General features: G+C 34.4%; 1 protein-coding gene across 4 annotated transcripts; it reads left to right on the top strand.

Annotated features, from left to right (window-relative positions):
- Nucleotides 1–238: 238 nt before the first annotated feature.
- Nucleotides 239–27,399, top strand: LOC136024976 (small ribosomal subunit protein bS18m-like). Of its 4 annotated transcripts, XM_065700581.1 has the most exons (6): nt 259–275; nt 5,489–5,590; nt 12,216–12,292; nt 17,928–18,034; nt 20,906–21,116; nt 27,224–27,399. In XM_065700581.1, the coding sequence occupies exons 3-6, from the start codon at nt 12,271–12,273 to the stop codon at nt 27,313–27,315; spliced, it is 432 nt and encodes a 143-aa protein (XP_065556653.1). In that variant the 5' UTR covers nt 259–275; nt 5,489–5,590; nt 12,216–12,270; the 3' UTR covers nt 27,316–27,399. The 4 variants fall into 4 exon arrangements, with proteins under 4 accessions (XP_065556654.1, XP_065556653.1, XP_065556655.1 ...); XM_065700582.1 differs by lacking the exon at nt 5,489–5,590 and having other exon boundaries at nt 239–271; XM_065700583.1 differs by lacking the exon at nt 259–275 and having other exon boundaries at nt 5,491–5,590; nt 12,221–12,292.

Here is a 27,399-nt window from a genome sequence, read left to right on the forward strand (position 1 = left end):
GAAAACCAAGACACCCCCGAATGGGATGGCTATATGTCATGAGAGAGGACTTAAAGGAAATCAAAAACTTCGTGGGAGGGAATAAACAGCGAAAATTCAAGCAGGTGGGGCGGAGTCCGCCCGTTGGAGATGGGACGAGTGCAGCCGTGTAGGCCTCAGGCCAGTGTAGGTCTTAAAGCAGCGCATTTGTTGCGTTTTACATTGTACGTCAGCGCTACCTGTTTTATGTATAAACGCAAATTTAACCAAATAGAAAAAATCTCATCTAAATGTAGGCAAAATTAAGAGTTCACTTTCTGGTTTCATAGTGACAACATCAAAGTGAAGGGAAACAAAAACATTGACTATAAATTGTATTCTCAAACAAAAATAAGGTTGGGTAGTGAATTAAAAAAAAAAAAAATGTCTCGACCTAAAAAAGGTGCCGGGACGAACAAGAACGGGCACAGTGAAAGAAACCCTAGAAATATTGAAAAAGGTGAAACGAGTGATAGCTCTATAGAAAGGAGACCTGAAACCAAAAGGCATCGACCAGAGTCAGCAAGCTCTTTGCATACTGAACTAATAGAGGCTGAAAGTGTGGATATAGCCCCACTAATAGTGAAGCTCAAAGAAAATGAACAAGGCCACAAAATCAGCAAAGTTACTGCGTGCCTATGGCTCTCAAGGAATTACCAAGTACAGGAAGAAATGAAAATCATGGCTAGAGGAGATATTCTAGTTAAGGTAACGAATAAAATTCATTTTGAAGATTTGAAGGCACTCGAATATATTAACGATTACCCAATTGAGGTATCACTGCCAAAAAGCTTAAGCCAATTTAAGAAAGTCGTTACATTATATGAAAATATCAACCCTGAAGAAATGGACCAAATAGAAATAGAATGGAAAAATAAATACGGCATCTCAAAAATTGAGAAACTTTTAAAAAAGATAGAGGAGGATTTGGTGCCCACTAAATCCTTAGTATTATATTCAAATGTTCCAATCCCAGATAAGGTTACAGTTGGACCACTAAGTTTTCCTGCTAGGCCATGGACATCCAAACCTAGAAGGTGTACCAACTGTCAATTGTTTGGCCATATAAAAGATGTATGCCGTACCAACACGCAAACTTGCGGAAAATGTGCCCGCAGAGGTCATTCTGCGGAAAATTGTACTGAAAGTCAGATAAAGTGCAGAAATTGTCAAAGCACAGATCACATTAGTGGGGACAAAAATTGCCAAAAGTACAAGGAAATCCTGGAAATCAGTAAAATTGTATCAAAGAACAAAATTCCTTGGAAAGAAGCAAAAATGACTTATGCCGAAAAAACAAAAACAGGACTTGAAAGACAAATGCCTATCGACAGCAACAACCAAACCAATAATTCGTTTTCAGAAAGAGCCCATGTAGAAACAATTGAACCTGCGCAAATTCAGAAAGTATTGAAACTACTTATAGAGACTATAAAAATAGTATCGAAACCAAAAGTAAATGGAAACGAGATGATTCAAGAAATTAAAAGAGCGGCAGAAACAATATTCCCCGGAATTATTAATTCTGACGAACCTGAAATGGAAGAAAGATTTTTAGCAGTAACTGAACATGAATCCAGGACCTAGTAAGAGTATTCAGGATAGTAGATTAACCAGAAATAGTAAAATGAAGTTTTGGCAATTAAACTGCAACAACTTAAATAAATCGAAATTGGTAGAATTTAAGAAAATATTAATGGATTAGAACCCTACAATAGTTTGCTTGCAAGAGACATGGTGGCATAGTCCAATTATCACCAATTTTAAGGGGTATGAAATAGCCAGAATAGACCGAGAAAATACAGGAAGCCAACAATCAAAAGGAGGAGGAGTAGCTATCTTAATAAATGAAAACCATTTCCAAATAACAGAAATATTAGATGTGAGTGATAATATGATAAATCTAGAAGTTGTTATAGTAAAATGTGTAAGAACAGATGGTGCGGCTTATACCGTGGCAAACATTTATAATAGTAATGGCCAAAACACTATAAAAAATGATCTTGACTTCATTTATCAGAAAATGGAGGGGACCAAGATCCTATGTGGAGATTTAAATGGCCACTCTGTTTTGTGGGAATCTGATGGTAGACAAAATAGGTCAGGAAAGGATATTACAAATTTTGCCTATGATGTATCTGATTTAGCATTGATAACTCCAGCGGATACAGTAACATATATGAATATTCAAACTAATTATTCAAGCACCATTGACCTAACATTTGCATCCTGCCAAATCATGCAAGTAGCGGAATATAAAACAAGGGTAGATCTTGATATAGGTAGTCCGCATTCATTAATACAAATAAGCTTTGACCTACTACCGGAAAAGGAAATGCAGTACTATAAAAAGAGGAAATTTAATCAAGTCGAAATTAGTCATATATGTAAAAAATTAGAAGAAAATTTACCAGAAAAACTAAAGTGTCTTGAAACAGATACTAAATCGTTTATGTCAATAATGGAATCCGCAATCAAGGAAATAAGTGCAAATTGCCAAAGAAAGTTGAAAAAGGTGCATTTACACGGGTGGAATGACGAAATTCAGAAACTGGTGCAAGAGAGAAGAAAGGCCAAAAGATACTTACAGCGTCAATTTAGCACTCAGTTATACATCCAATACAAAGGAGCTAGATGCAAAAGTAAAAAATAGAATAATGAACTTAAAACGGGACACGTGGAGAAAGTTTTGTGAATCAAAGTTAAATAAAGATACCCCTATTAAGAAGATGTGGGCCACATTTAATACCTTAACCAGGAAATTCAAAGAAAAAGCAAACAAACCAATACAGGACCCACATACTGGACAAATCACAAATGACCCTAAAACCATTGCAAATATCCTAGCGGCAGTTCTTGTCAATAAAAGGGAGCAATTACCAAGTTACTCTACGGAAGAAAACAATACTATGAAGAAACAAATTGGGGTTGCAGTCAAAGAAAAGGGAGATTATGACAAAGACTTTGAGATAGAAGAACTGTATCATGTCATAAATAAACTACCAAAGAATAAATCTCCTGGCTTGGACGGAATTACAAATGATGTAATCAAAGAAATGGGGCCAAAGAGTAAGGATTTTTTATGTCATTTGTATAATATGTGTTTAGCGAAAGCAAGATTGCCTAGAGCATGGGATACTAGCCAATTCTCAAACAGGGTAGGAACTCGTTAAGTCCCGACACTTATAGGCCAATATCTTTGACAAGTGTGTTCAGAAAAATTCTAGAACACTTAATAAAGCACAGAATAGAAGAAAAAATAGATAAAGCTCTTAGTAGACGCCAAGTTGGTTTTAGAAAAAAACGGAGTACAATAGATGCAGTAGTTAAACTGGAAAATGAGATAAAAATTGGAATGCAGGAAAAGAACTCAGTTTATGCAATATTTTACGACCTAACATCGGCTTTCGATTCAGTCCCATTACAACTTGTTGCACAAAAGCTTTCAATGCATATTAAAGGGAAAATGCTCGACCTAATAATCAGCTTAACTAAGATTGAAGAATCTTATGTTGCAATTAAAAATGTAATCTCGGACAAGATACAATTCACAAAAGGTGTGCCACAGGGAGGTGTCCTAAGTCCTCTTCTTTTTAACTTAGTATTGGCAGATTTCCCCTTTAAGAATGTAGACGGCCAAATATTTGCCGACGATATTGTCTCATGGGCAAAAGGGAGAACTCCAGAAGAAGCTAAAAAAACAATGAAGATTTCCGTCATAGAGGCAGTTAATTGGGCAAATTTAAATAAATTGGTGTTTTCAAATAAAACTGTAGCTATGATTTTTAATGCAAATAAAAGAAATGATCTTCAGCGACTAGAGATTGATGTGGATGGCTTACATATCCCATTGGTAAACCATACCAGATATTTAGGATTGTCAATTGATCTGAAACTCAACATGAAGCTGCATATCAATAATATTTTAAGGGAAACTAGCAATAGTATTAATCTAATGAAATGTTTAGCTGGCAAAAACTGGGGAGCTGACAGATCAATATTGAAACTTTTTTATACAGCTGCAATACGGTCAAAAATAGAGTATGCGGCTCCATTGATGGCAGAAATGTGTGACAATAATTATTACCAACTAGAAAAAATACAAAACCAAGCATTAAGAATAATTACAGGCAGAATGAGAACAACACCAATACTAGCATTGAGGATGGAAACGGGAATAATGTCACTTAAAGGAAGAATTCAACAACTTGCAATAAAATACATTTTGAAAATATCAGATGAAGTTAACCACCCTAACCAAAAAGTAATCCAACTACACACTTCGGAAGCTTGGAAATTTATTCCATGGAACTATGCTAAGCCACTGGTACCTGCTGTGGCCAATATCATTAGCAAATTAGGAATTAATGAAGATCTCATACACATAAGACTAGAATCTCCAGAAATAAATTTCAAAGATGTTATTATCAATATAGATACTTATCCAGTTTGCAAGAAAGAAGACTCATTGCAGGTTAAAAGAAATTGTTTGCTCAATACATTAAGTGAAAAATATCCATCTTTTCAACAATATTACACAGATGGATCGAAAATAGGAGAGAAAGTGGGATATTCTGTATTATCAAAAGAAACAGGCAAAACAATAACAGGAAGACTTGAAGAAGGAGTGTCGGTTTTTGATGCAGAAATGACAGCAATAGAAAAAGCGTTAAGAATGATTCATGGAGAATGCCCGCAAAATAGCAAAGCAGTAGTACTTTCAGATAGCAGGTCGGCGATTGCAGCAATAAAAGGAAATAGTCATAAATCTGTAATGGGAATCTACGACGAATTTAAAAAATGTCAAGAAAAAGCTATAACAGTTGGATTACAATGGTGTCCAAGCCATTGTGACATAGATGGAAATGAAAAAGCGGACAAACTAGCAAAGGAGGCTACCTTGCTAGGCTCAATAAGTTCAGAGTGCACGAATTTCTATTCAAAATATCGAAGGATTACCTGGCTATTAAAGAAATCAGAAATAAATCGGAACCTTGAAAAATCTAGTAATCGTTATGTAGAATATTTTAAAGGAAAGACTCCAAATAAAAAATATATACCAATTACACGAAAAGCAGCAAACATTATATTTCGATTGAGAACCCAACATGCCGCGACAAAAGAACACTTGAAAAAATTAAATTTAAGTGAAACAAATATGTGTGATTGCGCAAGTGATATACAGTCCATTCGACACCTATTGGAAGAGTGCCATATCACAAAAAACCTAAGGTCTGCAGTGAAACAAATATGCGACTCATTGAACTTCAGTTATGGTGAAGTGCCATTACTATTTCCCCCAAAAAGTACAAGCCATTATGCCACTCTTATTAATAGAATAGGAAATGTACTTTCAGCTTCAAACCTTGCATGGATTTAGTTAGGATTTAAGTGGAATAAATAAAGAATTGCATGGAGATTATGCATATGCGTCTCCAGATAACCAATCAAGAAGAAGAAGAAGAAGAAGGCAAAATTAAAAATAATCTTAGAAAAAATGTAAAGGCATAGCCTATTGTTTGTTGCATTTGATTATGCAGTAAAAGTATATTGAACAATCAGAAAAACTAAGGTAAAGTTCTAGACGAGTTACTTTTTGCCATCTTGGTAAGGGGTTAGGTTAGGAAAATGAAACTTTCAGAGATGGATCTATAGACTAAAGTATGCCCTGGGAAGATAATTTGAAGCATGTATCTCCACTCCTTCTCCTGCTTGAGGGTACTGGTCTTCAATGACATTTAAAAATCTTAGTGTTACAAAATTGAAACTTTGCAAAGTAGATATTTGACTTAAATGAAGGAGGCTACATGAAAAGTGTTTTCAGCTTCATAACATTCCTCAATCCCAATTTATGAGGTTTTGTAGATCTGCAGATATTGGCTATTTCCTAAATTTGTAAGAAAACTGTTGATATGGCTCAGAATTTTACTAAAAATATCAGGAATTACATTTTTAAACTAAAACCAGAGAAGAAACTTAAAACAGAAAATTAAGGTGTAATATTATTTTGTCAAATTCCAATAGGTATAGACCTGTCAAGTAGGTTAGGTAAATTTCCAAGACTTAGAAATCAGAAGAGGGTTGACAAAGTAGCTTGGCAATACCTTCCCAGAGTATGTTTTTGGCCCTAGATTCATTGTTGAAAGTTTCATTTTTCCAGCCTAACCCCTTTCCAAGATAGCCAAAAGTAGCTTGTCTAGCATTTGGCCAATATTAATTAGAATCTATGTGGATTATAGTAAAAATGATAAATTTACAGTTGTTTTGACTGCTTTTCTAAGTAGAAAGTGAATATACAACTTAGTACATCTATTTAGGCTCTTTCCAAACATATTAATTGTTTTCTTGTTGAACTTCACTTTGAGGCCTTAAAGATGGTGGTGAAATTTTTTTTTTTTTATGATGTCACTTGATACATAATACTATGTTCTTTTCAAAAAAAGGCTCACTAATTACTTCCTTTGTAAGTTTTATTTTTAGCCCTTAAAGTGATACTTTAAACTGAAAATACTTACCAAAAACTAATTTAAAATAATTATGATTGATAAATGTAATGGTGATGGATAAATATATAATCTGAAGATATGAGTCAACCATTAAATCTTTAAAAAATCAGAGAAGTAACTATTAAGGACTGTTCTAAGGTAGTGTTTAGAATTTCTGTGAATACTTTTTGGTTTCTCTTGAATAGTGGTATGCATATCAAAAACTTGATATGCATCTAAAGTCTTGAATTGGCAATTGTTAGAGCCAAGTAAGTGTCTACCAGATACAGAACTTCTAGATAAGCTATTTTTCCACAATTAACCAGATTGAATTTTTTTCTTTTGAATGAAATGTATATTATTTAATTTAATAGGCCTGTCTTAGTAGCTTCTATCACTACTGGACACCTACCTGTTATAATCATCCTTATGAAATCTGTAGTTAAGAACAAAACACTACTTAGGTCACAAAGTCTAAATTATCATTTTACTACTGGGAACAGAATTGTCCTGCATATTTGAATATTACTGCACTAGAACCTTGTAAATCACCAAACAACAGAAAAATAATTTTAATCTAGTTTGACAGTAGCTGCACAAGTTTGCCTCCATTTGAGCTACCTTGCAAACCAAATTCTCTAGTATGGGTAAAAACAAGGTAAAGGTCTTGATTAGGAGACACATTGAGAAAGGCGCATGTTAAGAAAACAATTCTTGCTTCATAATTTGCAGAATAAATATAGTTAAAACATTTTGACTGCTGCTCCACTATACTTTAGCCTCAATCCCCTCTAATGTACAAATATTTAGCCCAATTTATATATTTTCCATGCATTTAGTCATTTGTCACTTTTGTTTCAACATGTCTTCCCATAAATGAATCAACTGTGATGAAACCAAGAGCCAGAAAATCACATGGGAAATGCATAATTTAGGCTATAAAGTTGCACATTAGGGCATTGGTGATAAAGCATAGCAGAACTACAGTCACAATGTCTTAACTACATTTGTTTTGAACATAATGGAATAAGTTTCTGTCTCAACAGACCCAATTCTTGACTTATGTCTAATTCTCTATTTACCTTAAATTACATTGGCCAGCAAGATAAGGTTGAACTGAACCTTGCATAGAGAATACTGCTGGGGGTGTGAGCTCCACCAAGGTTTGGCAGCATCCCAAATCAGCTTCCATTCTATATTTGTAAAGATAAGGAACAGTGTGTTGTTTTAAGGGCTCAAATGGAATTTTCAAAGGCATTAATTAGGCAGTCCTAACCAAGTGGTTGGTGCACTAGGTTTGGAATCCTTTGTCCAAAAGATGGGGTGTTTGATTCCTGGTGTGGTCAGTTATTTGGTTTGAGACAGGGGTCAGTGGCATGACTCTGTAAGCTTAGTCAGAGTCAATCTAACTCTAAATGGGTACCTGGAGAGCCCTGGGGAAGGTAAGCAGGAAAGGTGTGTGAAAGCACAGGATGGCTGGCCCCCAACACCCTTTGCAATTCCTGGCTGAAGGGCCTCAAAACAGATATCAGCAATGCCACTTTGTGCTTTAAGGGTCTTGTGATGTATCCTTTACCTTTTTTTTTACCATTGATTAGTATATTTAAAAGGAGCATAAAAAGATGCATTGAGTGGTTAGATAACCTGTCAAAGGAATGAAAACAACTGTAAATTAACTGTTGAAACAGATTGTGGATAGGTCTATGCTGAATGCTATTAATCTTCCTGTATTCATAAATTCAGAGCCATCCTCAAGCCAAACACATAATATTTGTATAAGAAAATGGAATATAGGTTACATAATTTCTTATGTAAATCAGAGTTTGGAGGATTGTATTTTCATTTCCCTTAGTTTGAGTTCTGGACCTGTAAAATTGAATTAGTTTATATGTTTATCCTTCTGTTGCAAAAATCTGTTCATACAATTGAATGAACTACTTGCCATCAAAATAGCAAGGTGACAATCAAAGTTTTTCAGCAGGAAAATACCATTATACTGTTTAATAGTAAATTGATAATTAAAAGTTAATTCCATATAGCAGATGTTAATCATCCTGTACTAAAATTTCTCATGCCCATTTTCTTCTCCTTTGAGTGGCATTGTTGAATTAAAAAAAAAAAAAAAAAAAATCCTTCAGATCAAGTCTAGAGCTTTGTTGGTTTCTCCTTACTAAATGTTATGCCAACTTTGTATAAATAAAATATTATGAATAAAATGTTAATTTATTAAACAAAAATGTGTTGATGGGGGAAAGTAAAATGCTGGTGGTTATATCTGTTTCTTAATTTGCATCAGTAAGCAGCCTTATTATATCGATTTTTATATTTTGCATATAACTATAGTTAGCTCAAATAAAAAAGTACTTTCATGAGAAATTGACTTGGAATATTGGAAGAAATGTTAGAACAATCATATGAACAAAAAGATTGACTATTAATTTTTATTTTAGAAAGCATTGTAACCAAAAAAAAAGTCCTATGTAAATGTTTTAATATTTTAAGAGCTAAGCAAAATGAAATATTGATAAAATTGTAACAATATTTGATTTTCTAGCTCAATGCACCAAAACCTAGTGGCAGCACAACTTTCCACACCCAAAATTTTCCCTTTGAACCTCCCATCTACATAACTTATTGTTCTATGCCTCCCCAACATACAATTCATCATCAGTCAAACTTTTGAATAGTACCAAATTTGTATCCGAATCCGAGTTTTTGATTTTCTAGTTTTGAAGATAAAATATTGATGTTAGCATCTCTATCCAACACATAACCTGTAGCCTAAATTACTTTTAAATTTGCTTTCAATTTCTGTGATATTTGTTGTTTCTCCATAGCTAGTTAATTCCTTGGCAAATATTTTAATATAGAAAACAAAATCAAATAATTGTAAATTCATAGACTATTTCATAAGTTTTCCTTGATTTCCACCCAAATGTGTTTTTACAGGTTACTAAATATAAATTTGAGAAGAGGGAAGGGTAGTGGCATAATTTTGTCAAAATCTTGCTGGGAATGGCAAAATTAGATCAAAATTTTCCAAATCAAGTGAATAGTATAATGAAAACTGAAAAATGAGCCATATATTACCATAAAGGCAAAGATATACGAAAGAAAACTGACCTGTTTCTGTGGGTTCTTCAATTATGCAGACTTGTCTTAGTTTTGATCAGATTTTTGAAGAATCTAAATTATGGTTGGAGGGTAAACTGGGGTCTGGGGGTAGTGGTCCCTCTGACTCATAGCAAATTACATCCCTGTCGGTATGAAAAATCAGTGATATGTAGATATATGGGTGTGTAATAGAGAATTCTGAGAAAATAAATTTAGTTCTCATGTCTATATTCACACATTACCAGGCGTTTAAACAAATTACAAGAAAATATGATTTTTATCAGTAAAAACTGTCAATACAATTTACCTGCTCTAATTCCCCCCCCCCCCAAAAAAAAAAATCTGGCTATTGAAAATGACACTATTTTGTAATTAAAATCCAAATTCTTTGGTAAAAAGAAACACAACTATAGTATTGTGTAAGGCAATGTACTTAATATAATTTTTGGAAAATATGGCCAAAGATTGTTCTATCTAAGGTTGGTCTAAGGTTGAAAAAAAAAAAATAGAAAAGCAAATGGATGAAACCACCTGTGTTTACTATTTGAAATCTGTTGCTAAGAACAAAACACTACTTAGGTCACAAAGTCTAAATTATCATTTTACTGATTTTATCATTTTACTACTGGGAACAGAACCTTCCTGCATATTTGAATATTACTGCACTAGAACCTTGTAAATCACCAAACAACAGAAAAATAATTTTAATCTAGTTTGGGAGTAGCTGCACAAGTTTGCCTCCATTTGAGCTACCTTGCAAACCAGTCAAATGCTTTTTCTTGAGGTATCTTCTGGTAACCTATCTGCTATTGCTGCATAATGCTACTACTTTCAAAATGTGCTTTTTACCTCAAACTTGATATAGTTTATGTTTTAAGCTGTGCATTATACAAACCTATGATGACTATTCTAATGCTGAAGCTACAAACAGAAACATTTTAACAACAAAGCTACAAACTTCACATGTGCGAAGGAGTTTTTTTTTATCCATCCCTTAAAATATCATAGAATTTCATCTTTTTTCCTAAAAAATTCTCTGAATTTAAAGATGTGTCCCTAAATTAGAAAATTCTGAGTAAAAGCTTTAAGGGGGGAAGCTAACAATGTGTTTTATCCATTCCACCTAAAAGTTTTTGTTGTTAAAGCTCCTAGGAGGGGGGGATTAGACCTTAAAGTTTGACTTAAAAATGGCTTTAGAAATCCATCTTAGAAAACAGATTTGTGGATTAAGTTGAAACCATGAAGTAGGATTGGGGCTGGATAAAGAGACTTAAGATGTTATGTTTGGATTGGGAGAGGATGTGAGCACCATAATTTTTTGTTACCAAAGTATTGCTTTACTAAAAAGACCAATAATTTTTCTGTAAAGCTCAGGTTAAGGGGATCTCTATCCACCCAAAAATCTTGAAAACTATGTAGGCTTTGTATTATTCAGCTATTATTGAGGACTAATAGTAATTTTGCATAGCCAATAATAAAAGGAGCTATAGTACTGGAATTTGTTTTGTTATTTAACACCCCTAACCAAAAGATTAATGTTGCCCCAAGGCATTGCCATTGAGTATTGTACAGTTGGCATGAAAATTACATTCATAAATTCAGGAGCCATTGGGACTCATAGGCAGAAAAAATTATGTTGATTAACTATTCATTCATGATGCCTGAAAGTAGCCCCAAATGTGTCTTGTCTCTGATAGGTTTGAAACTAAAAGATATATGGACTAGGCCAGGTAGGGGCATCAATAGCTATGGAAGACCTTGAGACCAAAATGAGTATCAGGCCCCATATCACTGAAAAAACAAACATTAACAATTTTTAATCAAGAAATCTTATATATCAGTTATTTCGAAATTACTATTGTTGTTTTTCTATTAGCAAATTCTTTAATTACATTTGATGTACCAGTTTTTGGGCAATTTTTAATTCAATAAATAATATTCTAAATAATGGAACCTTTTTTGGAGTACCATAGAACACTGCTATGACAAAGTTAGTCTTTGTTAATATTTTAGTTCATAATAATTGAATTTAAATAAATCCAAGAGCTTTTGCCTGTAGTCTACTTTATTGCCCTTTTGTATTGGTAGCATCATTGTAGCCCTGTGTAGATTGATTTTCAAATTGATGCTGGTCAAATCCAAAATCTCTGTAATAGTTTTTTTTTTTTTTTCATAGCATTCACAGTCATAGCCTTTCTAGTTTTTTGTTAAATAAGCCACATTTTATCATTGTTAGTATAAACATCTGACATGATGCTTAGTAGTTTGTTTTATATCCAGAATTCAGATGTGTGTAAGTAAGGTCATGAGTGCAGAATAATATAAGCTGATGCATCAGCCTTTGTTTGATCCAGCAATAAGTAGAGCAGCCTTGTCTCCTGGCAATTGTAAACAAAAACATTCAGAAGAAGTTTTTCTTCATGGGCTCCTTTTTAGATAGTGGGGCCCAAGAACAATATACAATCTGCCTCCCCTCCTCCCATTTTTTTCAAACTCAGTATAAATTATACAGCTATATTTACAAAACTTAAAATACTACCATTTTAAGGAGCAATCTTTCTTGTCTTGACATATCTGATAGTTTTTTTCTACTTTCAGTGCAGGTTGTTTTTGAAGATTGTATTTTGATTGTGTTTACCCAAAGCTGTTTCCTATGTCTCTCTTGAGGCCGTTGCGTAAGTATATTTCTTTCATTTGAAGGATATAGCTTCTTAGTTTGTCAAGTATTTTTTTTTTTTTGTTATTGGTTGTCTTTTGGCCTGTGAAGCTCAGATCCAAAGACATATAGGGTTAGTGATAGGAATTAGAATTTCCTCAAGTCAAGCCAGAAAAAAAACCTGAGATCGATACTGAGCTTAAACGATACTGAGCTTAAAGTGTGTTTATCAAGGCATCAGACTTTCAGAGAAATTTGGAGACCTCTCCCCTAAAAGATTTAGATTTTTTCCATGTGTGTGAAGTTGCCAGATGAAGTTCCTCATATAAGAACGCTTAGTAAAAATAAATTGGTTTTAAGGCTGTTTTTTCCTCTGCCCATAAAAGTTCCATACTTTAATATTTTAAACTATTCATGCAAAAAACTTTCCGAAAAAGAAGTTATTAAAAGAAAATCAAAGGCCATATAAAACTTAGGATCAGCAGATACAAAGACCTGTTAAAATTCAAACTAGAAACAACAAGAACTTAATATTAAAGAATAAATGAAAAAAAAAAAAATCAGAAATTAAATAAACAATCATAGCAAAAAAACATACAAGTACTAATATAAATGAATAGATTGCAAGAAATTACTGTGTAAGAATAAATGAAACCCAAAACGAACAGAAATTAAATAAACAATCATAGCAAACAAACATTCAATAGGTAGCCTACTAATATAAACGAATAAATAAATCTTAAAACGAGTGAAACTGACATTGGATATGTAAATCAAGCTTGAAACAAACAAAAATTACTTCAAACAAGAGTTTGGGTCTTGCCACCTTCTCTCACTGTAAAATTCTAAACCCTACTGTGTCATTGGCGCTTTGCTGAAAACAAAATATAAATATGATATAATATTTTATATTATAATATAATATATTACAAATATGTAATATATTTGCGAAATATAATATATTACAAATATGTTCTTTTGTGATTATTTGCTTATCACAACATTGAAAATAAACATAAAAATTAGAATAGAATTAAATTAGGGAGTGATGAGCTTTCAGTAATTAATATCATTATATATCAAATATTCAGTTTAATTTTATTAGTTCTTTCCAAGACTGTTCAATACTGCCCCCTTCCTTAGCTGTAAAAGTCTAAAGGCTACTCTATCATTGGTGCTTTACTGAAAACGAATTATATTACAAGTATCTATTCTAGCTATTGTAGCATTGAAAATGAAAATAAAAATTACAGCGAACTAAATCTTGAACTGACTATCTTTCAACAAGTGATATTGTTATATATCAAATATTCAGTTTGATTTTATTTGTGCTTTCCAAGACTGTTCAAGATACATATAGTTTCAGTAAAGTGCCAATGATGTAGTAGGTTTTGGATTTTTACTGGGAGAAAAGGAGGCAAAGCCCAAACTCTTCTTTGTGGGTATTTTGTTCATTTCAAGCTTGATTTGCATATTCAATCTAAGTTTCACTTGCTTTAAGATTTATTTTTCCATTTATATTAGTACCTATTGTATGTTTGTTTTCTATGATTGTTTATTTTATTTCTGTTCGTTTTGAGTTTCAATTGTTCTTTATAATAGTAATTTCTTGTAATTTATTCATTTATATTAGTACTTGCTGAATGTTTTTTTGCTATTATTGTTTATTCAATTTCTGTTCATTCTGGGTTTCATTTATTCTTTAATAGTAAGTTCTTGTCGTTTCTAGTTTGAATTTTGATAGGTATACTATCTTCTGATCTCAAGTTTTATATTGCCTTTGGTTTTCTTTGAAAAGCTTCTTTTTTGGAAAGTTTTTTAAATAAATTTTGTCCGTTTTATATTGCAAAAAGTTTCAAGTTTTTAGAGAATGCTTTATTTCAAAATATATATTTTCCTCAAAACCAAACTTTCATTAAAGTATCAAAACTAAGTACCAAAGTATCAAAGTAAAGAAAACTTCTAGGTAAACAAGGTATCAAAGTAACAATAAGCAAGTTTTGCAACTCAGAGTCATTTCCCCGAGGCTCAAGAGGGGGGGGGGGGGTTCAAACCTGGAAACATATGTATTTGGCCTTTGAACTACTTCGATTAAAATGGTTACCTCAATTTTGACATGATGCCCTTTGGGAAAGGCGTGGGCTAATTGCCCGTTGATCACTTTTGACTCTTAAGCAAAGAAATAAAAGTTTCAATTTCCGATCAAATGAGCCCCTTCCAACATTGATACAACCACCCCTTCCACAAAAAACTTACATTCTAATAATGAGCAACTTACATTCTAATAATCAGCAACTTACATAAGTTACAATACTTTCCCTGGCGGCTATGGAGGATTTCTCAACCCCTAAGTTATAGCAATTCGAATTTTGGACTATTAAGATGCATTTGGGGGAAAAGGGAACAAAGGTTGTTACAAAAAGCTTGTTACTTTTTGATCATTTTCGATTCTTAAAAAGGTCACAATAAATTTTGATTTCCGATGGAACGAACTTCCTCCAAAGTTTATACGATCACGCCTTCCATAGAAGCTTTTTATGTTTACGATGGGCTGCTAGTATAACTTGCAGCCCTTCCTGCTAGTATAACTTGCAGCCCCCCCATTTTTGGTGAGGGGAAATATATTGTCCTAAAAAGGACAATTTTGAAAAAAATGGCTAACTCAAAATTTTGATCAACAGCATTTAGAAAAGAAAGGCTTGAAGGGGGGGGGGGATTGCATACCGTCTGATTACTCTTGACTTTTAAAAATGGAGCCAGAACTTTCAACTTAAATCGAATGAGTTTTTTCCGAAGTCTATACGATTACCCCTTCAATAAAAACTTTATATATGAACAGCTTGCATAACATACAGCCCTTGCCCTGGGGGCAGTGGAAGCTTTTGGCAACCCCCGAGGAATGATAACTTTAATTACTTTACCTCTTGACTATTTTTGACTACATAATGACAATCTCAAAATTTTGAGTGGATATGTTTGGGAAAAAGTGGGCATGGAAAGGGGAGGCTTAACGCCCTCCAATCACATTTGACTCTTAAAAAGAGCACTAGAAATTATTATTCCCAATTGAACGAGCCCCCTCCGAAGTTTATAGCACCACCTTCTGTATATTAAGTACCTCTGGAGAAAACAAAATGAAGCCTTATGGCCTTTGGGTTGGTGAATTGGTGAGGGAATAACTTTTGACTGTTCAAAAGGGAACTAGAACTTTCAATTTCTAATCATTTGAGTCTCCTCTGAAATTTTTATGATCACCTTTCTTTAAAAACTGTGTGTGCCCCTGGGGCATAAGTTACAACCCTTGCCTGAGATTGAGGGAAGGGGGGTTTTTGGACACCGAAATTTTGTCGTCTGATCATTGGAATATTTAAAATAAAATGGCTATCTCAAAATTTGATCTGATGGATTTGGGGAAAAGAGGGTTGGGGGATATATGCTCGCTGATCACTTTTGATAACTCTTAAAAAAGTAAATAGCAATTTCAGTTTCCAATCAAATTAGCCACCTTTGATGTTTATACGACCACTCCTTACACAAAAAACCTTAACTGCCCCCGGGACATAACTTACAACACTTCCCCCGGAAGTTTAGCCTACTACCATCCCTTCCATAAAAAACTTTTTATGTCTCCGTGGCATAATTTACAACACTTTCCCCCAGGTTTTAGTGGGCTATATTATCCTTGGAGTCTTTGTTATATGATCTTTGATCGAATTTTGAATAAAATGGCTATATAAAAAATCAATCGGGCGCATTTGGGGAAAGAGGGTTGGTGGGGGGGGGGGCTAGTTGCAATTGGATCACTTTTGACTCTTAAAAAGGGAATTGGAACTCAATTTCGAACCATTTGAGTCCTCTACGAGGTTTATACGACCACCTCTTCTATAAAAACTTTATATGCCCCCAGGGCATAAGTTAAAACCCTTCTCCCGGGCTCTAGAAGAGGGTTATGTTGACCCCGAAGTTTTGTTATCTGACAGCTGGACTATTTCAAACAAACTGGCAATCTCAAACTTTTGATTGGATGCATTTGCGGAAAAGAGGGTATGTGGGGGGAAGGGAGGTAGCTATTGTTCGATCTCTTTTGACTCAAAAAGTTAACTAGAACTTCCAATTTCCAATTAAATGAGCCACCTCTGAGGTTTGTATGACCCCACCCCCTTACATAAAAACCTTATATGCCCTGGGGGCGTAGCTTATAAAACACTTTCTCTTGGGCTCTGGGGGTTTGTGTCGACATTGGAGTTTTTATTGTCTGACTTTGGACTATTTTTAACAAAATGACTATCTCAAATTTTTTTTGGATGGGTTTGGGGAAAAAGGGCGTAGGGGGCAGTTGCCCTTTGGTCTCTTTTGACTCTTTAAAAGTGGACTAGAACTTCAATTTCTGATCAAATACCATTTACCCTCTGATCTTTTTTTGGTTCTGTGCCCTGGGGGGCTGTGTTTACCCCGGAGTTTTTTTTATATGATCTTTGAACTATTTTTAGAAAAATGGCTATCTCTAAGTTTTTATCGGATGTATTTGGGGAAAAACGGCATGGAAGGGGGAGGGCTATTTGCCCTCTGATCACTTTTAACTCTTAAAAAGTGAACTAGAACTTTCAATTTCCAATCAAATGAGCCCTTTCTGAAGTTTATACGAGCATCCCTTCTATAAGAACCATATATGCCCCAGGGCATAATTTACAACGCCTGACCCCCGGGCCTTGGGTGGCTGTGTCGACCCTGGAGTTTTTGTTATATAATTTTTGAATTATTCTCAACAAAACGGCTATTTCAAAATTTTTATCGGATTTAGTTGGGGAAAAAGGGCGTTGAGGGGCTTGTTACCCTCTGATCACTTTTGACTCTTTGAATGTAGGCTACTGATATTTTATTAAAATACAAGCAAGTTTGGCTTCTGTCTATTTTCTTTTTTTTTTCTTTCTTTTTTTTTTTTTTTTTTTTTTTTTTTTTTTTTAATGCCAAAGGATATACTTAGGGTTCTATAAATTAACATTTTTGAAGAAAGAAAAAAAAATGTGTGCACTCGATTCTACTATAAGATAGTGAAAATTGAATATTGTTTAAAGTTAACAATATTAATTAAATATTGTTTTAATTAATATTGTTTAAACAATTAAATTAAATATTGTTTAAAGCGTGTCCCGTGGCCCCGTCCCCTACTGAGGGTTACGTTGGCAGTGTTCTATGAAATAATTAATATTTATGTGTTTCTTACAAGCACATAAGAAAAAATTCATCATTGCTGTTATAATCTGGGATCTTTTTTTTTTACCTGGTCAAATAGATGAAAGGATGAACTAACTGAACAGAGAAATTAAAGATCCTTAAGAAAGGAATCTTTTTCATAAACCGCGTTATAATAATGTATCTTTGAAATGGCCAGAGATAAAGTCATCAAAAAGAATTACTATTTGATTGGAGCAATGCATTATTCATGAACAGGAATAAAGTGAAAGAAATAAAACAACACCACAGTGTGTCCTGCTCATACGGAGAATTGTAAGTTTTCTTGGATATTATATTTCATGGGGGAGGGGGATAAAATTCATGAAAAAGAATACAAATGCACAAAATTACGATTAAAATACACGAATATCAATGTGTCATTGCCAGAACAGTTTTTCTAGGCTCTTCTATTATTCCAGGTAATTCACTTAGAGCAATTGTTTCCATCCCAAGAGTACCTATTCAGGGACAAGGCATAAGATTAAATAGTGATGTAGCAGCCTCTGGAAAGAATAATGAACTAGACGTGAGTTTATTTTACATTTTTTACTGTATTAAGAGCCTTTAGACAAGACTGCACACATGAGTTTGCTTCCAATGAAAAATTGTTGTGACATTTTATACCTATTTGTCCTGCAGAGTCCTTGAGTGTTGAATACAGGGGTGTAAAAAATAAATATTGAGTGTTGTGTATTGACGACCTATCTATTAAAAACTGTATTTGAAAGTTATTTCTCGAAATTACTGTATATTAATATGGTGAATATTCACCTGCAATTCATTTTGTTTATTTTGTTTTTTTGTTTATTTTGTTTCCAGCTTTTGCATTCAGCGTTTCATGTCTTCTTGCTACCTTGCTTACAAATTGATAAGGGTTTCCTTTTTAGCAGACAATTTTTATTTGGAATTCAGTTGCAACGGAAGTTGCAAAAACCTAAAATAAAATTATATGTAAAATCTGCATTGTATTTTGCAAAAAGGCATATAGGAAACGGTGGTATTTGCAGAAATCAGTTCGAAAATAGTCTTGCAGTATTACAGGCGTAGTGATGCAGATATTGTAATATTGCAAAAAATAGTATTTCAGAAGCGAACATTTGCCTAGAAAAAATAATTTACTGAATAAGGATTTCTTATAAAACTGAACGTAAGAAATGCACCATCCTATAACAAGATAATCCCTTATGAGTTCCCACCTGATCCAAGTTTACCAATGTATTCAAGTATCTTATTGGCATTAATGTTAAGTAAAATTAAAATTAAGTAGCTGTTGATAAACAGAAATTTTTTTCAGTAACTTTCAAAATCCTCAAGGTTATGCAGTACCTTTAAGGATCGCCCTATCTCGTTTATTATAAACTTTTTTAGTTTGTGTGGTCAAACTATTTAGAAATGAATGTGCAGTCTTGCCATAACTTGTAGAGATTGGATAATAGACCCAAATAAATGACAGAAAACTAAAAACCGATAACTAATATCCCGGAATTCTTTGAAAAATAATTTTATTTCATTTTGTGTTACAAATAGAGATATTCAGTTTTATCATCAGAAAGTGTGAATTTTTTGTTTTTCCTTAAATGGAGCAGAATTTTCTTTTTGAAGCTTAGGAAAGGGTAGTCCCTAAAAATAATAGAGCATACCGGCTTGGAAATCGCTAAAAATCAACTCAAAGGAAATATCATTTGAGAAATTTCGCAGCTTTGGGAGTTCATTGTTGTGCTACCTGCTTTGATTGACAAGCTTGCCGACAAAAGGAATTGTCTTTACCAGGTATGGAAAAAGTTCCAAAGCTGCCAGTAACAGAATTTCAAAAGTCCAAAAGCTGCCGACAATTCAGCAACACAACTAGTGTTTTGACAGCTTTTCTTTGAGAAAAAAGTATTTTTATATGTAAAGATGGTATTTTCAGACAATATCTGCCAACAAATATGAAAACTGCCAAGTAGTATTGCTACTTTGCTCCCCAGTTTTTGCACGGCAGGTCTTTATAATCAAATTTCATCACAGAAGTCGAATCACAGATTATCAATATCACTCGAAGATGGCTAGTCCGCTGGTAGAATTCAATAATGAACCCTTTGTCTTTAAGAGGGTCAGCCGACTAGACAGGAAGCCTAAGACCTGGAAAATGGTTTTAAGGTATCGCATGGGCTTAATGCATGTTTTCCAGTTTCTCTACTCTTCTGTAAAATGCAGCTCAAATAAAATACCACTTTTTAATTCATTTAAGCAGAGGATGAACCAAAAACTGGGCATTGGTGTCCTGACTTTTGAAATTCAGTGCTATTCCCAAAATCCCAAAACAAAATTGTATTGGGCTTGATTTTTGATTTAAAATCAAGGCACCATCAAGCCATTGACCAATTGGAGACAAAGCCAAGACAGATGGCCTGAGTGAGAAGCAGAGCTAGCATAAATCTTTTTCAGGACTGTATAAAAATGATGTCATTTTCACTTGTTGTTAGATATTGTTTTTAATCCATCCATCCTAGGGCAGAACTAGGGTAGATAGCCATAGAACTAAGGGATGATTGAGATTTTTGGTTTGACTCATAACGAATAATGTCAACTGGACTTGTATGCAAAAGGAGGGGGGTTGAATTTGCTTGGACTCACAGACGAACAAGTGACCTAAGCCTAATAGGCTTGCCCGCTGAAAGTCTCAGGTGGACAACCATAATTTAGGATTGACATATGACAGACAAGTCCCCTAGACTGGCAGGCAAATGGGGAGTCCTATAGTTTTCCAAGTGTTTTGGGAAACGGCACGGACAAACGGCGGGAGTAGCTATGACTCTCAAATTGGACAAATACTTGTGTGTTAGCATTTGTAGAGGCACGCCCACAAAACAAAATTGTATTGGGAAATATGAACGTTTTTTTTATAAGGGTTTTGTGGAGAAAAAAAATTGTAGAGATTATACATGCATTACTGAATAATGTGACTGGATTACGGTGTGTAGCACATAAAAGTATCTAGTGTTTAGTCACCTTCTATTCCACCTATTGAGTCGCCCTCAGTAGTTGGCGCTGCAGGTCATTCGTCATGTCCAAGCATGTTGCTTTGGGGATATCCTGCAGCTATGGAGGGCACTACGGAGGCGTGGACCAAAAGGGAATATAATCTCTGGTGGTCTGGAAACACAACTTGAGTAAGCTTTGTAACAACTTTATGACCAAATGCTCGTAAACAAAGGCAGTGTTACATTAATTGGCTTTGTCGCTAGCAAGTTCTTAACTACTCTTAGTTTTAGCTGATGTCACCTTCCCCTCCCTCCCTGATGCGCCCTGTACTCTAGTACCCTTGTCTTATTTCTGAGATTTATTTCCCAAAAAAAATCAAACCCCTATCCCCCCCTTGAAAATGGTCTTGATGCAAACAGATTATATTTTTTAGTTGTTGCCAGAGGATGTAAATCCATATGAAGTAGAGAAGCCTGTGTGTTTACTATGTAAATACGACGTACCTGTTGATTACAAGAATGTCAGGTTCTTATCCCAATTTGTATCGCCTTTTACTGGACGAATTTATGGTCGCCATATCACTGGTCTTTGTGAAAGACAACAAATTATCGTGGAAAAAGCAATTTTACAGTCTAGACGAATGCGTAAGTTCTACTAATTATGTTTATTTTTCTTTATGATACAAATATTTCAACTTAATTGATGCCTGTCTATTTAAGGGGTCAAGATAATATTCATAAAGGGAGGCAACATGTCTGATCCATCAAAAGGTGCATTTCTAAGACCAAATTTTTCTTGTTAACAATCTGTTTGACAGTTTTTTTGGACCCCCCCCCTCCCCCCTCCTAAGCAAGAACATTAATATGGACTCTTATTTGTTTAAAATTTGCTTATTTTTAAGATCATTGATTAACATTCATGGTGTATATCTCCATATCTTCATTGGATAGCATTGCTGTGCAAAATTAAAACACATTTCTTACAAAGAGCAGGTTTTGAGTTCAACCCATTTGATCTATTTTTGTTTTATATCTTTAAATGTCAACCGCTTTATATTTATGTTATTCTTATTTTAGAGAAACTTTTTTTGCAGCAGTCGCAAACACTCATTGAATTTTTTGAGCGAATTGCCCAAAATTTTGTTACAAGTTCTCACAAAGTAAGTTGTTCTACGGAACGCAGAAGAAATAGGATAATTACACATTTTTTTTCAGCATATAGTTTTCTCTTGAAAAGTTCACATCAAATACAAGTTTGTTTTGTACAAAAAATATGTCCTGTTTGGCATCCAGGTCTAACTGCTATCCAAACTGAAAAGCTTAAAAGATTCAGAAGCTGGCGCGCCATAGGGCAAATGAAACTTCCTACGAGGACAGTCTACAGACAGTGAGGATTCAAAAACTGTCTGAAAGGCGCAGTCATCTTAAAATCCGTTTCGGAAGAAAAATCCCTAAACTCTGATGCCCATTAAGAAACTTTTTCGGATTTTCGAGAACCACAAAACAATCGTCCAAGAACACTTAGAGGAGTCCTCATTTCGTCATGCCAATTCCTTTGTCCTCCACCCGCCAGGCATCGAAACGGCACCTATCGTCCGTATTCCGTATTCTGTTCCGTATTCCGGAATACGGAAGTTCTTCCGTATTCCGTGAAGCACTACAGTGAGGAACTTCTTGAAAATGTTGTGTAAAGTTTGGATTCTTCATTTTTTATATTTATCATTTTGTAGTGCGTTATAGACATCCGCTGCTAGCTGTGTGCTATTATGGCCATAAGTATCATTATTATTATGTTGTGCTTTTTCTGAAGTTTTTTTTTTTATTGTATTGGGAATTATGGGCTTTCCAGTCGCAGTTGTCTAGTTCTCTTTTTGTTTGTCTGTCTTGCTGTTGAGAGTTATAGCAAAATTTATTGCTTCAGTTTTAGAAATCTTTAGCTCTTTGGATTCTAGACGCTGAATTATCAAGTTGAATACTTCGACTTCAGTGCTCTTAGTAAAGAGTTGGTCAACCAGGCTTTCTGTGGAAAATATGTGGACGACGAAGTAAAACCTGATAAATTGAGAATATAGAAGGAAAAGGCTTGGAAATTTAGGCCAGTAACGCCTGTATGGATTATATTGTATTCTTTAATGACCTAGTATAATTGTGGATAAAATCAAAATTATGCACATCCCCAACATTGTATCCCATTCATATTTTATTGAGCTGAGTTATGTTCAACTTCCAAGCGTAATTTTTATGATCGACCAATCAGAGTAAAGATCTAATTTCTTTGAAATTAGAAAAGATGGAGGCTTGTAACAACGGTTTGCTTACCTAAATGATGAATCTGGAAGAAGATACCAGGAGGTAGTATTGGTAGAAGATATGTGAGGACAAATTAATGGTAATATAGATTGGCATAGTCGATTCCTTGGCATTTCAATTCCCCCATTCTGTTGCGCATGTGTGACCTTAGAATCAAAGAAAAGTACTTTATTCTTAAATGTTGTTGTTTTTTTTTCATCAACAGATATGACTGAGGTTTTGACTTGGGATTTACTTTTCATATGCTATGAAAAGAAAACAAGTGTCTTAATGTTAGACATGCTTTAGTACGCTTATATGTATTATTAGCAGCATTTAAAATTAATATACATCCATGTTACTTCTTGTTCAACGTTATTTTGCTGAAAGTTGAACAAAAAGAGTTGCGACAAATCTGGGAATCTTCTTCCATAATGAAAGGACTCTTTAACATCTTAACAAATTATATTTTTACCGCATTTGCCATTGCTTTTCAATATCGGGTTCATTTCAATATCCTCTCGAGATTTTTTATTATAAATTTAATTTTAACCACAAACCCAGTTCTTGAGGTGTGATCCACACGCATAAATATGGAGATTTCAGTTTTGAATAAATTAAAAATGATGATGTTAAAAAATTTGCTTTTTATCCATCCTTTCCCTTTCTAAGGGAAAATTCCACACTTCCGTCTTAATGGTTGAATCTGTGCGTCCTTTCTGACTATTCTGTGGTGTCGGATCTAATGTGTTGAAGTCACCAAATACTGGGAAATCATCGGGCTTCAGGTTTGGTACGAAAACGGCTACAAATGATGTGGTCTCAATTCATTTGCAGCTGGTTTCTTCCTTCTTGAAAGTTGACGAAAGGAAACATAGAATATAAACAAGAATAGAAACAAGAATGTATAAAATTCATAATTAGCATAGGACCCTGATGATTTGATGATATTTTTCATATCAATTTTTACGCTGATTACGAATGTGATAGAGCACACACGTTTTTCTTCATCTTTTTCAAAATATCGAATTAAATTCATAAAAAGAAAGACAACAAATAAGAAAAATTAGCTAAAACGGATGGAAAAAATCGGAAAGCAAAAAACTCGCAGTTTGGCAAATATCATTTTCAGCCTGATCATGAATTAAAGTCAATTTTATTTGAAAGTGATTGTCAAGATATGAAAAGCAATTAAATATATTGTGGACATTAAAATTGAGAAAAAAGATCAAAAGGGTGAAACAGTGTCATTAGTGGAGAAAAGACATGAAAAAGATCTTTATTGATGCTACGATAAATTGGCGCCTGAATAAGGTTATACTCTTACACGATTGCCAAGCATCAGACAAAATTAGTCGAAATTCAAACTAAGATTTTAGAAACCCATAAGGGTGACTAGGCTGTGATTAGGATTATGTAATGTCGGAAAACAACATATAACACCCCATACAGGAGGATTACTTTAGTCTATCAAATAAAAATCTATACAGACTGAGCGAAACAATAATGGATTAAAAACCTTTAAATGATTATAAGCTATCAAACGGGGTTCATCAGAATGATAACAACTGCTTTTATGAGTTTTGGTGCTTCCGTTACACTGCCCAGATTTAGTGAATCGTTTGCCATAATAATTCGGCAGCCTGAATTATCAATCAAATGCTGTCAAAACAAACAAATAGACAGTTAGTTGTATCATTTATTTTTTTTATGAATTTTAAACACTAACGCAGTTCATATTTTGTTATACTGTGTGTCAGGTTGAGCAGATTTCCATAATTCACTTGCAAGGTTTTGATTCTGTAACATTTCTCAAAATCTTAATGGCCATAAGTAAACAACCATGAAATAATATATTTACCAGTAGAATTTTCAAAACTCGACCGCCAAATTTGAGTTTATCTGTAGCAAATTACAGACTAGTTTGGGTGTAAATCATATCTAAAGCTGAATTTTACAGGTCATGTCGTTGTTGTTGTTTAGTTGAAGTTTGAGCGAATCAACCACTCGTATACGTGCGATCCTCTTTTTAAAACTTGGGCTTATGAGGCCACGTCACTTTTAGAAACACACAAATAAAATTTTGGCATGGGCCACATTAACACTTAAGATATCTTGGGAGAGTACTAGGACGTTGTACAGTGTTCTTGCTCAAGTCACTGGCACTAATATGTATATCACATCCCTACTCTGCTATTATTGCTTAAAATATCTGCGAAAAGATTTTACTCAGATTTAAATAAGGCTAAAATACTAGAAAAAAATAAATAAATAAAAAGTCAATACAGTAAAAATAGAAGTTAATACAGTTACTACAATTAAAACATCTATAGAAGGAAACGTAAATACGAAATAAAAAGGTCAATATAATGAATATAAAAGTCAATACATTATAACTTTTAAAAAAACAACAGAGAATGTTATGCGGATTACATCTCTTTATATACCTAGTCAACAACAACATAGTCTTTCTATGGACCCACTTAGGGGATGCCTGACCTAGGACCGCTCTCATTGTAAATGCACCAAAATACTTTATAATTTGGTTTCTAAACACATTTCTTTGTACTTCATATTTTGTGCACTTCATGAGAATATGTCTAGCATCATCATACCCATTACAAATATCACAAAAGGGCGAGCTAACTCTCCCCTATTTATGTAAAACTAAACGGGTTTTGGCAGGAAAACCTTAATTAAACCACTGTATAAGAAAGGTGACAAGAGTGACTGTCGTAATCATCGAGGCATTAGTCTGGTCTCTGTAGGTTGCAAATTACTTAGTAGTATGATACTTTGTAGACTGAGAGATGCTGTAGACAAAGTTTTAAGGGAAGAGCAGTGTGGTTTTAGAAAAGATAGAGGATGTGTCGACCAAGTTTTCACTCTTAGGTTAATAATTGAGAAGTGCCCTCTTTGTCAAACACCTTTGGTCTTCAGTTTTATCGATTATGAGCAAGCGTTCGATTCTGTTGATAGAAGAGCGATAGCAAAGGTCTCAGCCTTATATGGTATACCAGAAAAAATACATTAAAGTGATTTGTGCTATGTACGAGAATAATACTGCTGCGGTTAAGGTAGGAAATGAGGTTAGCAACTGGTTTTGTATTAAATCAGGAGTTAAGCAGGGTTGTGTTCTATCCCCCTTTATATGGGTCATTTTGACGGACTTCCTCTTAAGGAGCACAGGAAAGGCAATTGGAGACCACGGAATCAAATGGGGAGTCCTGGACGCTCCTGGACTTAGATTATGCCGATGATTTAAGCATATTAGATGAAAGTGTGAGCAAAATCAATGAATTTTTAGAGGTTTTGCGAGTTCAGGGTGCTAGAATAGGCTTGAAAATTAATGTTAAGAAGACTAAGTCATTAAGGCTAGGAATAAGTGAAGATGAAAAGGTGACGTTGGCTAATGAAAAGATTGAACAGGTTGGCAGCTTCACTTACCTTGGTAGTATTATTAGTAAAGACGGTGGGAGCAGTGAAGATGTTAAAAGTAAAATAGCTAAGACTCAGAGTGTTTTTTCAGCTACAGTGATGACAGTGATCAAATATGGCTCTGAAGCATGGGTGCTCCGAAAAGCAGACGAAAATTTACTAGTTGTTTTCCAGAGAAATTGCTTACGTATTGTTCTGGGTGCCCGGCTGACTGACCGTATTTCAAACAGTAGGTTGTGCGAAAAATGTGGTTCAATCCCGCTTTTTAGGGCTATATAATGAAAGAAAGGTTGAGATGGCTAGGCCACGTTCTGCGGATGACAGATTGCCGAAGATTGTCGTTTTTGGCCAACCGTCTGGGGCTAAACGGAAAGCATTTCATCCCGTTCTGGTTTGGGAGGATGTGATAAATAAAGATTTAAAGGAAATGGGAACTTCCTGGGAGTATGTAAAAAGGGAGGCCTTGAATAGGTTAGGTTGGAGGAGGAGCGTGCGTAGTTGTGTTGGCCTCGGGTGGCTTGGTGCTGCAGTGAGTTATTATTATTATTAGTAGTTGTAGTAGATTCATTTCCAGTAATTCCCATGTGTGCTGGGACCCAGACCAGAAGTCTATGATTTCCCACAAGCTCTAATGACCTAACTATTTGGTGGATATTACAAACTAATTCGCAACTAGGTTCATATTCATTCATCAGGTACTTAAGGGCTGATGCTGAGTCAGAGTATATCATCCAACTCCGGGCATACCCATATGACTTAATAAATTCCAATGCCTTATATATAGCAATGATCTCAATTGAAAAAATAGACAGGCTGCCTGGTAACTTAAAGTTACATGAAACTGACATACTGGGGACCACCACTGCACAGCCATCACCCTTGTCCGACTTGGAGCCATCAGTAAAAATTTGTACATGGTCAGTTTGTCTTAGCCAGTCATGTTAGAGAATCAAGTTATTATCATCCCCACAGTCAGGTACAGGAAAATACACATACTAGTCATTATACATTATTCTTTTTTTCAGGGTTGATGCCAGAGAACCGAAAACACCCAGAATATATTAGAGATCCACAACTTTTTGACGTGAATAGACCACTTCGCCCTCACAGGTTCTAGTAGCTTTAAGTGTTATATCCTAAACGAAGATTAAGTTTTTATTAACTTTGAATCTAAAAATAAAATTTATGGTGTTTTCACTAA

The sequence above is a fragment of the Artemia franciscana genome, chromosome 3, assembly GCF_032884065.1.
Source record: "Artemia franciscana chromosome 3, ASM3288406v1, whole genome shotgun sequence".
NCBI lineage: Eukaryota > Metazoa > Arthropoda > Branchiopoda > Anostraca > Artemiidae > Artemia > Artemia franciscana.

Excerpts from the sequence above, each read along its gene's own strand:
- LOC136024976 (XM_065700582.1), top strand. The coding sequence starts at position 12,271 with ATGTCTCTCTTGAGGCCGTTGC. Across the intron at positions 12,293-17,927 it reads GTCTCTCTTGAGGCCGTTGC|GTAATTCACTTAGAGCAATT; the intron begins GTAAGTATATTT and ends CTATTATTCCAG. Across the intron at positions 18,035-20,905 it reads GAAAGAATAATGAACTAGAC|TTGTTGCCAGAGGATGTAAA; the intron begins GTGAGTTTATTT and ends TATATTTTTTAG.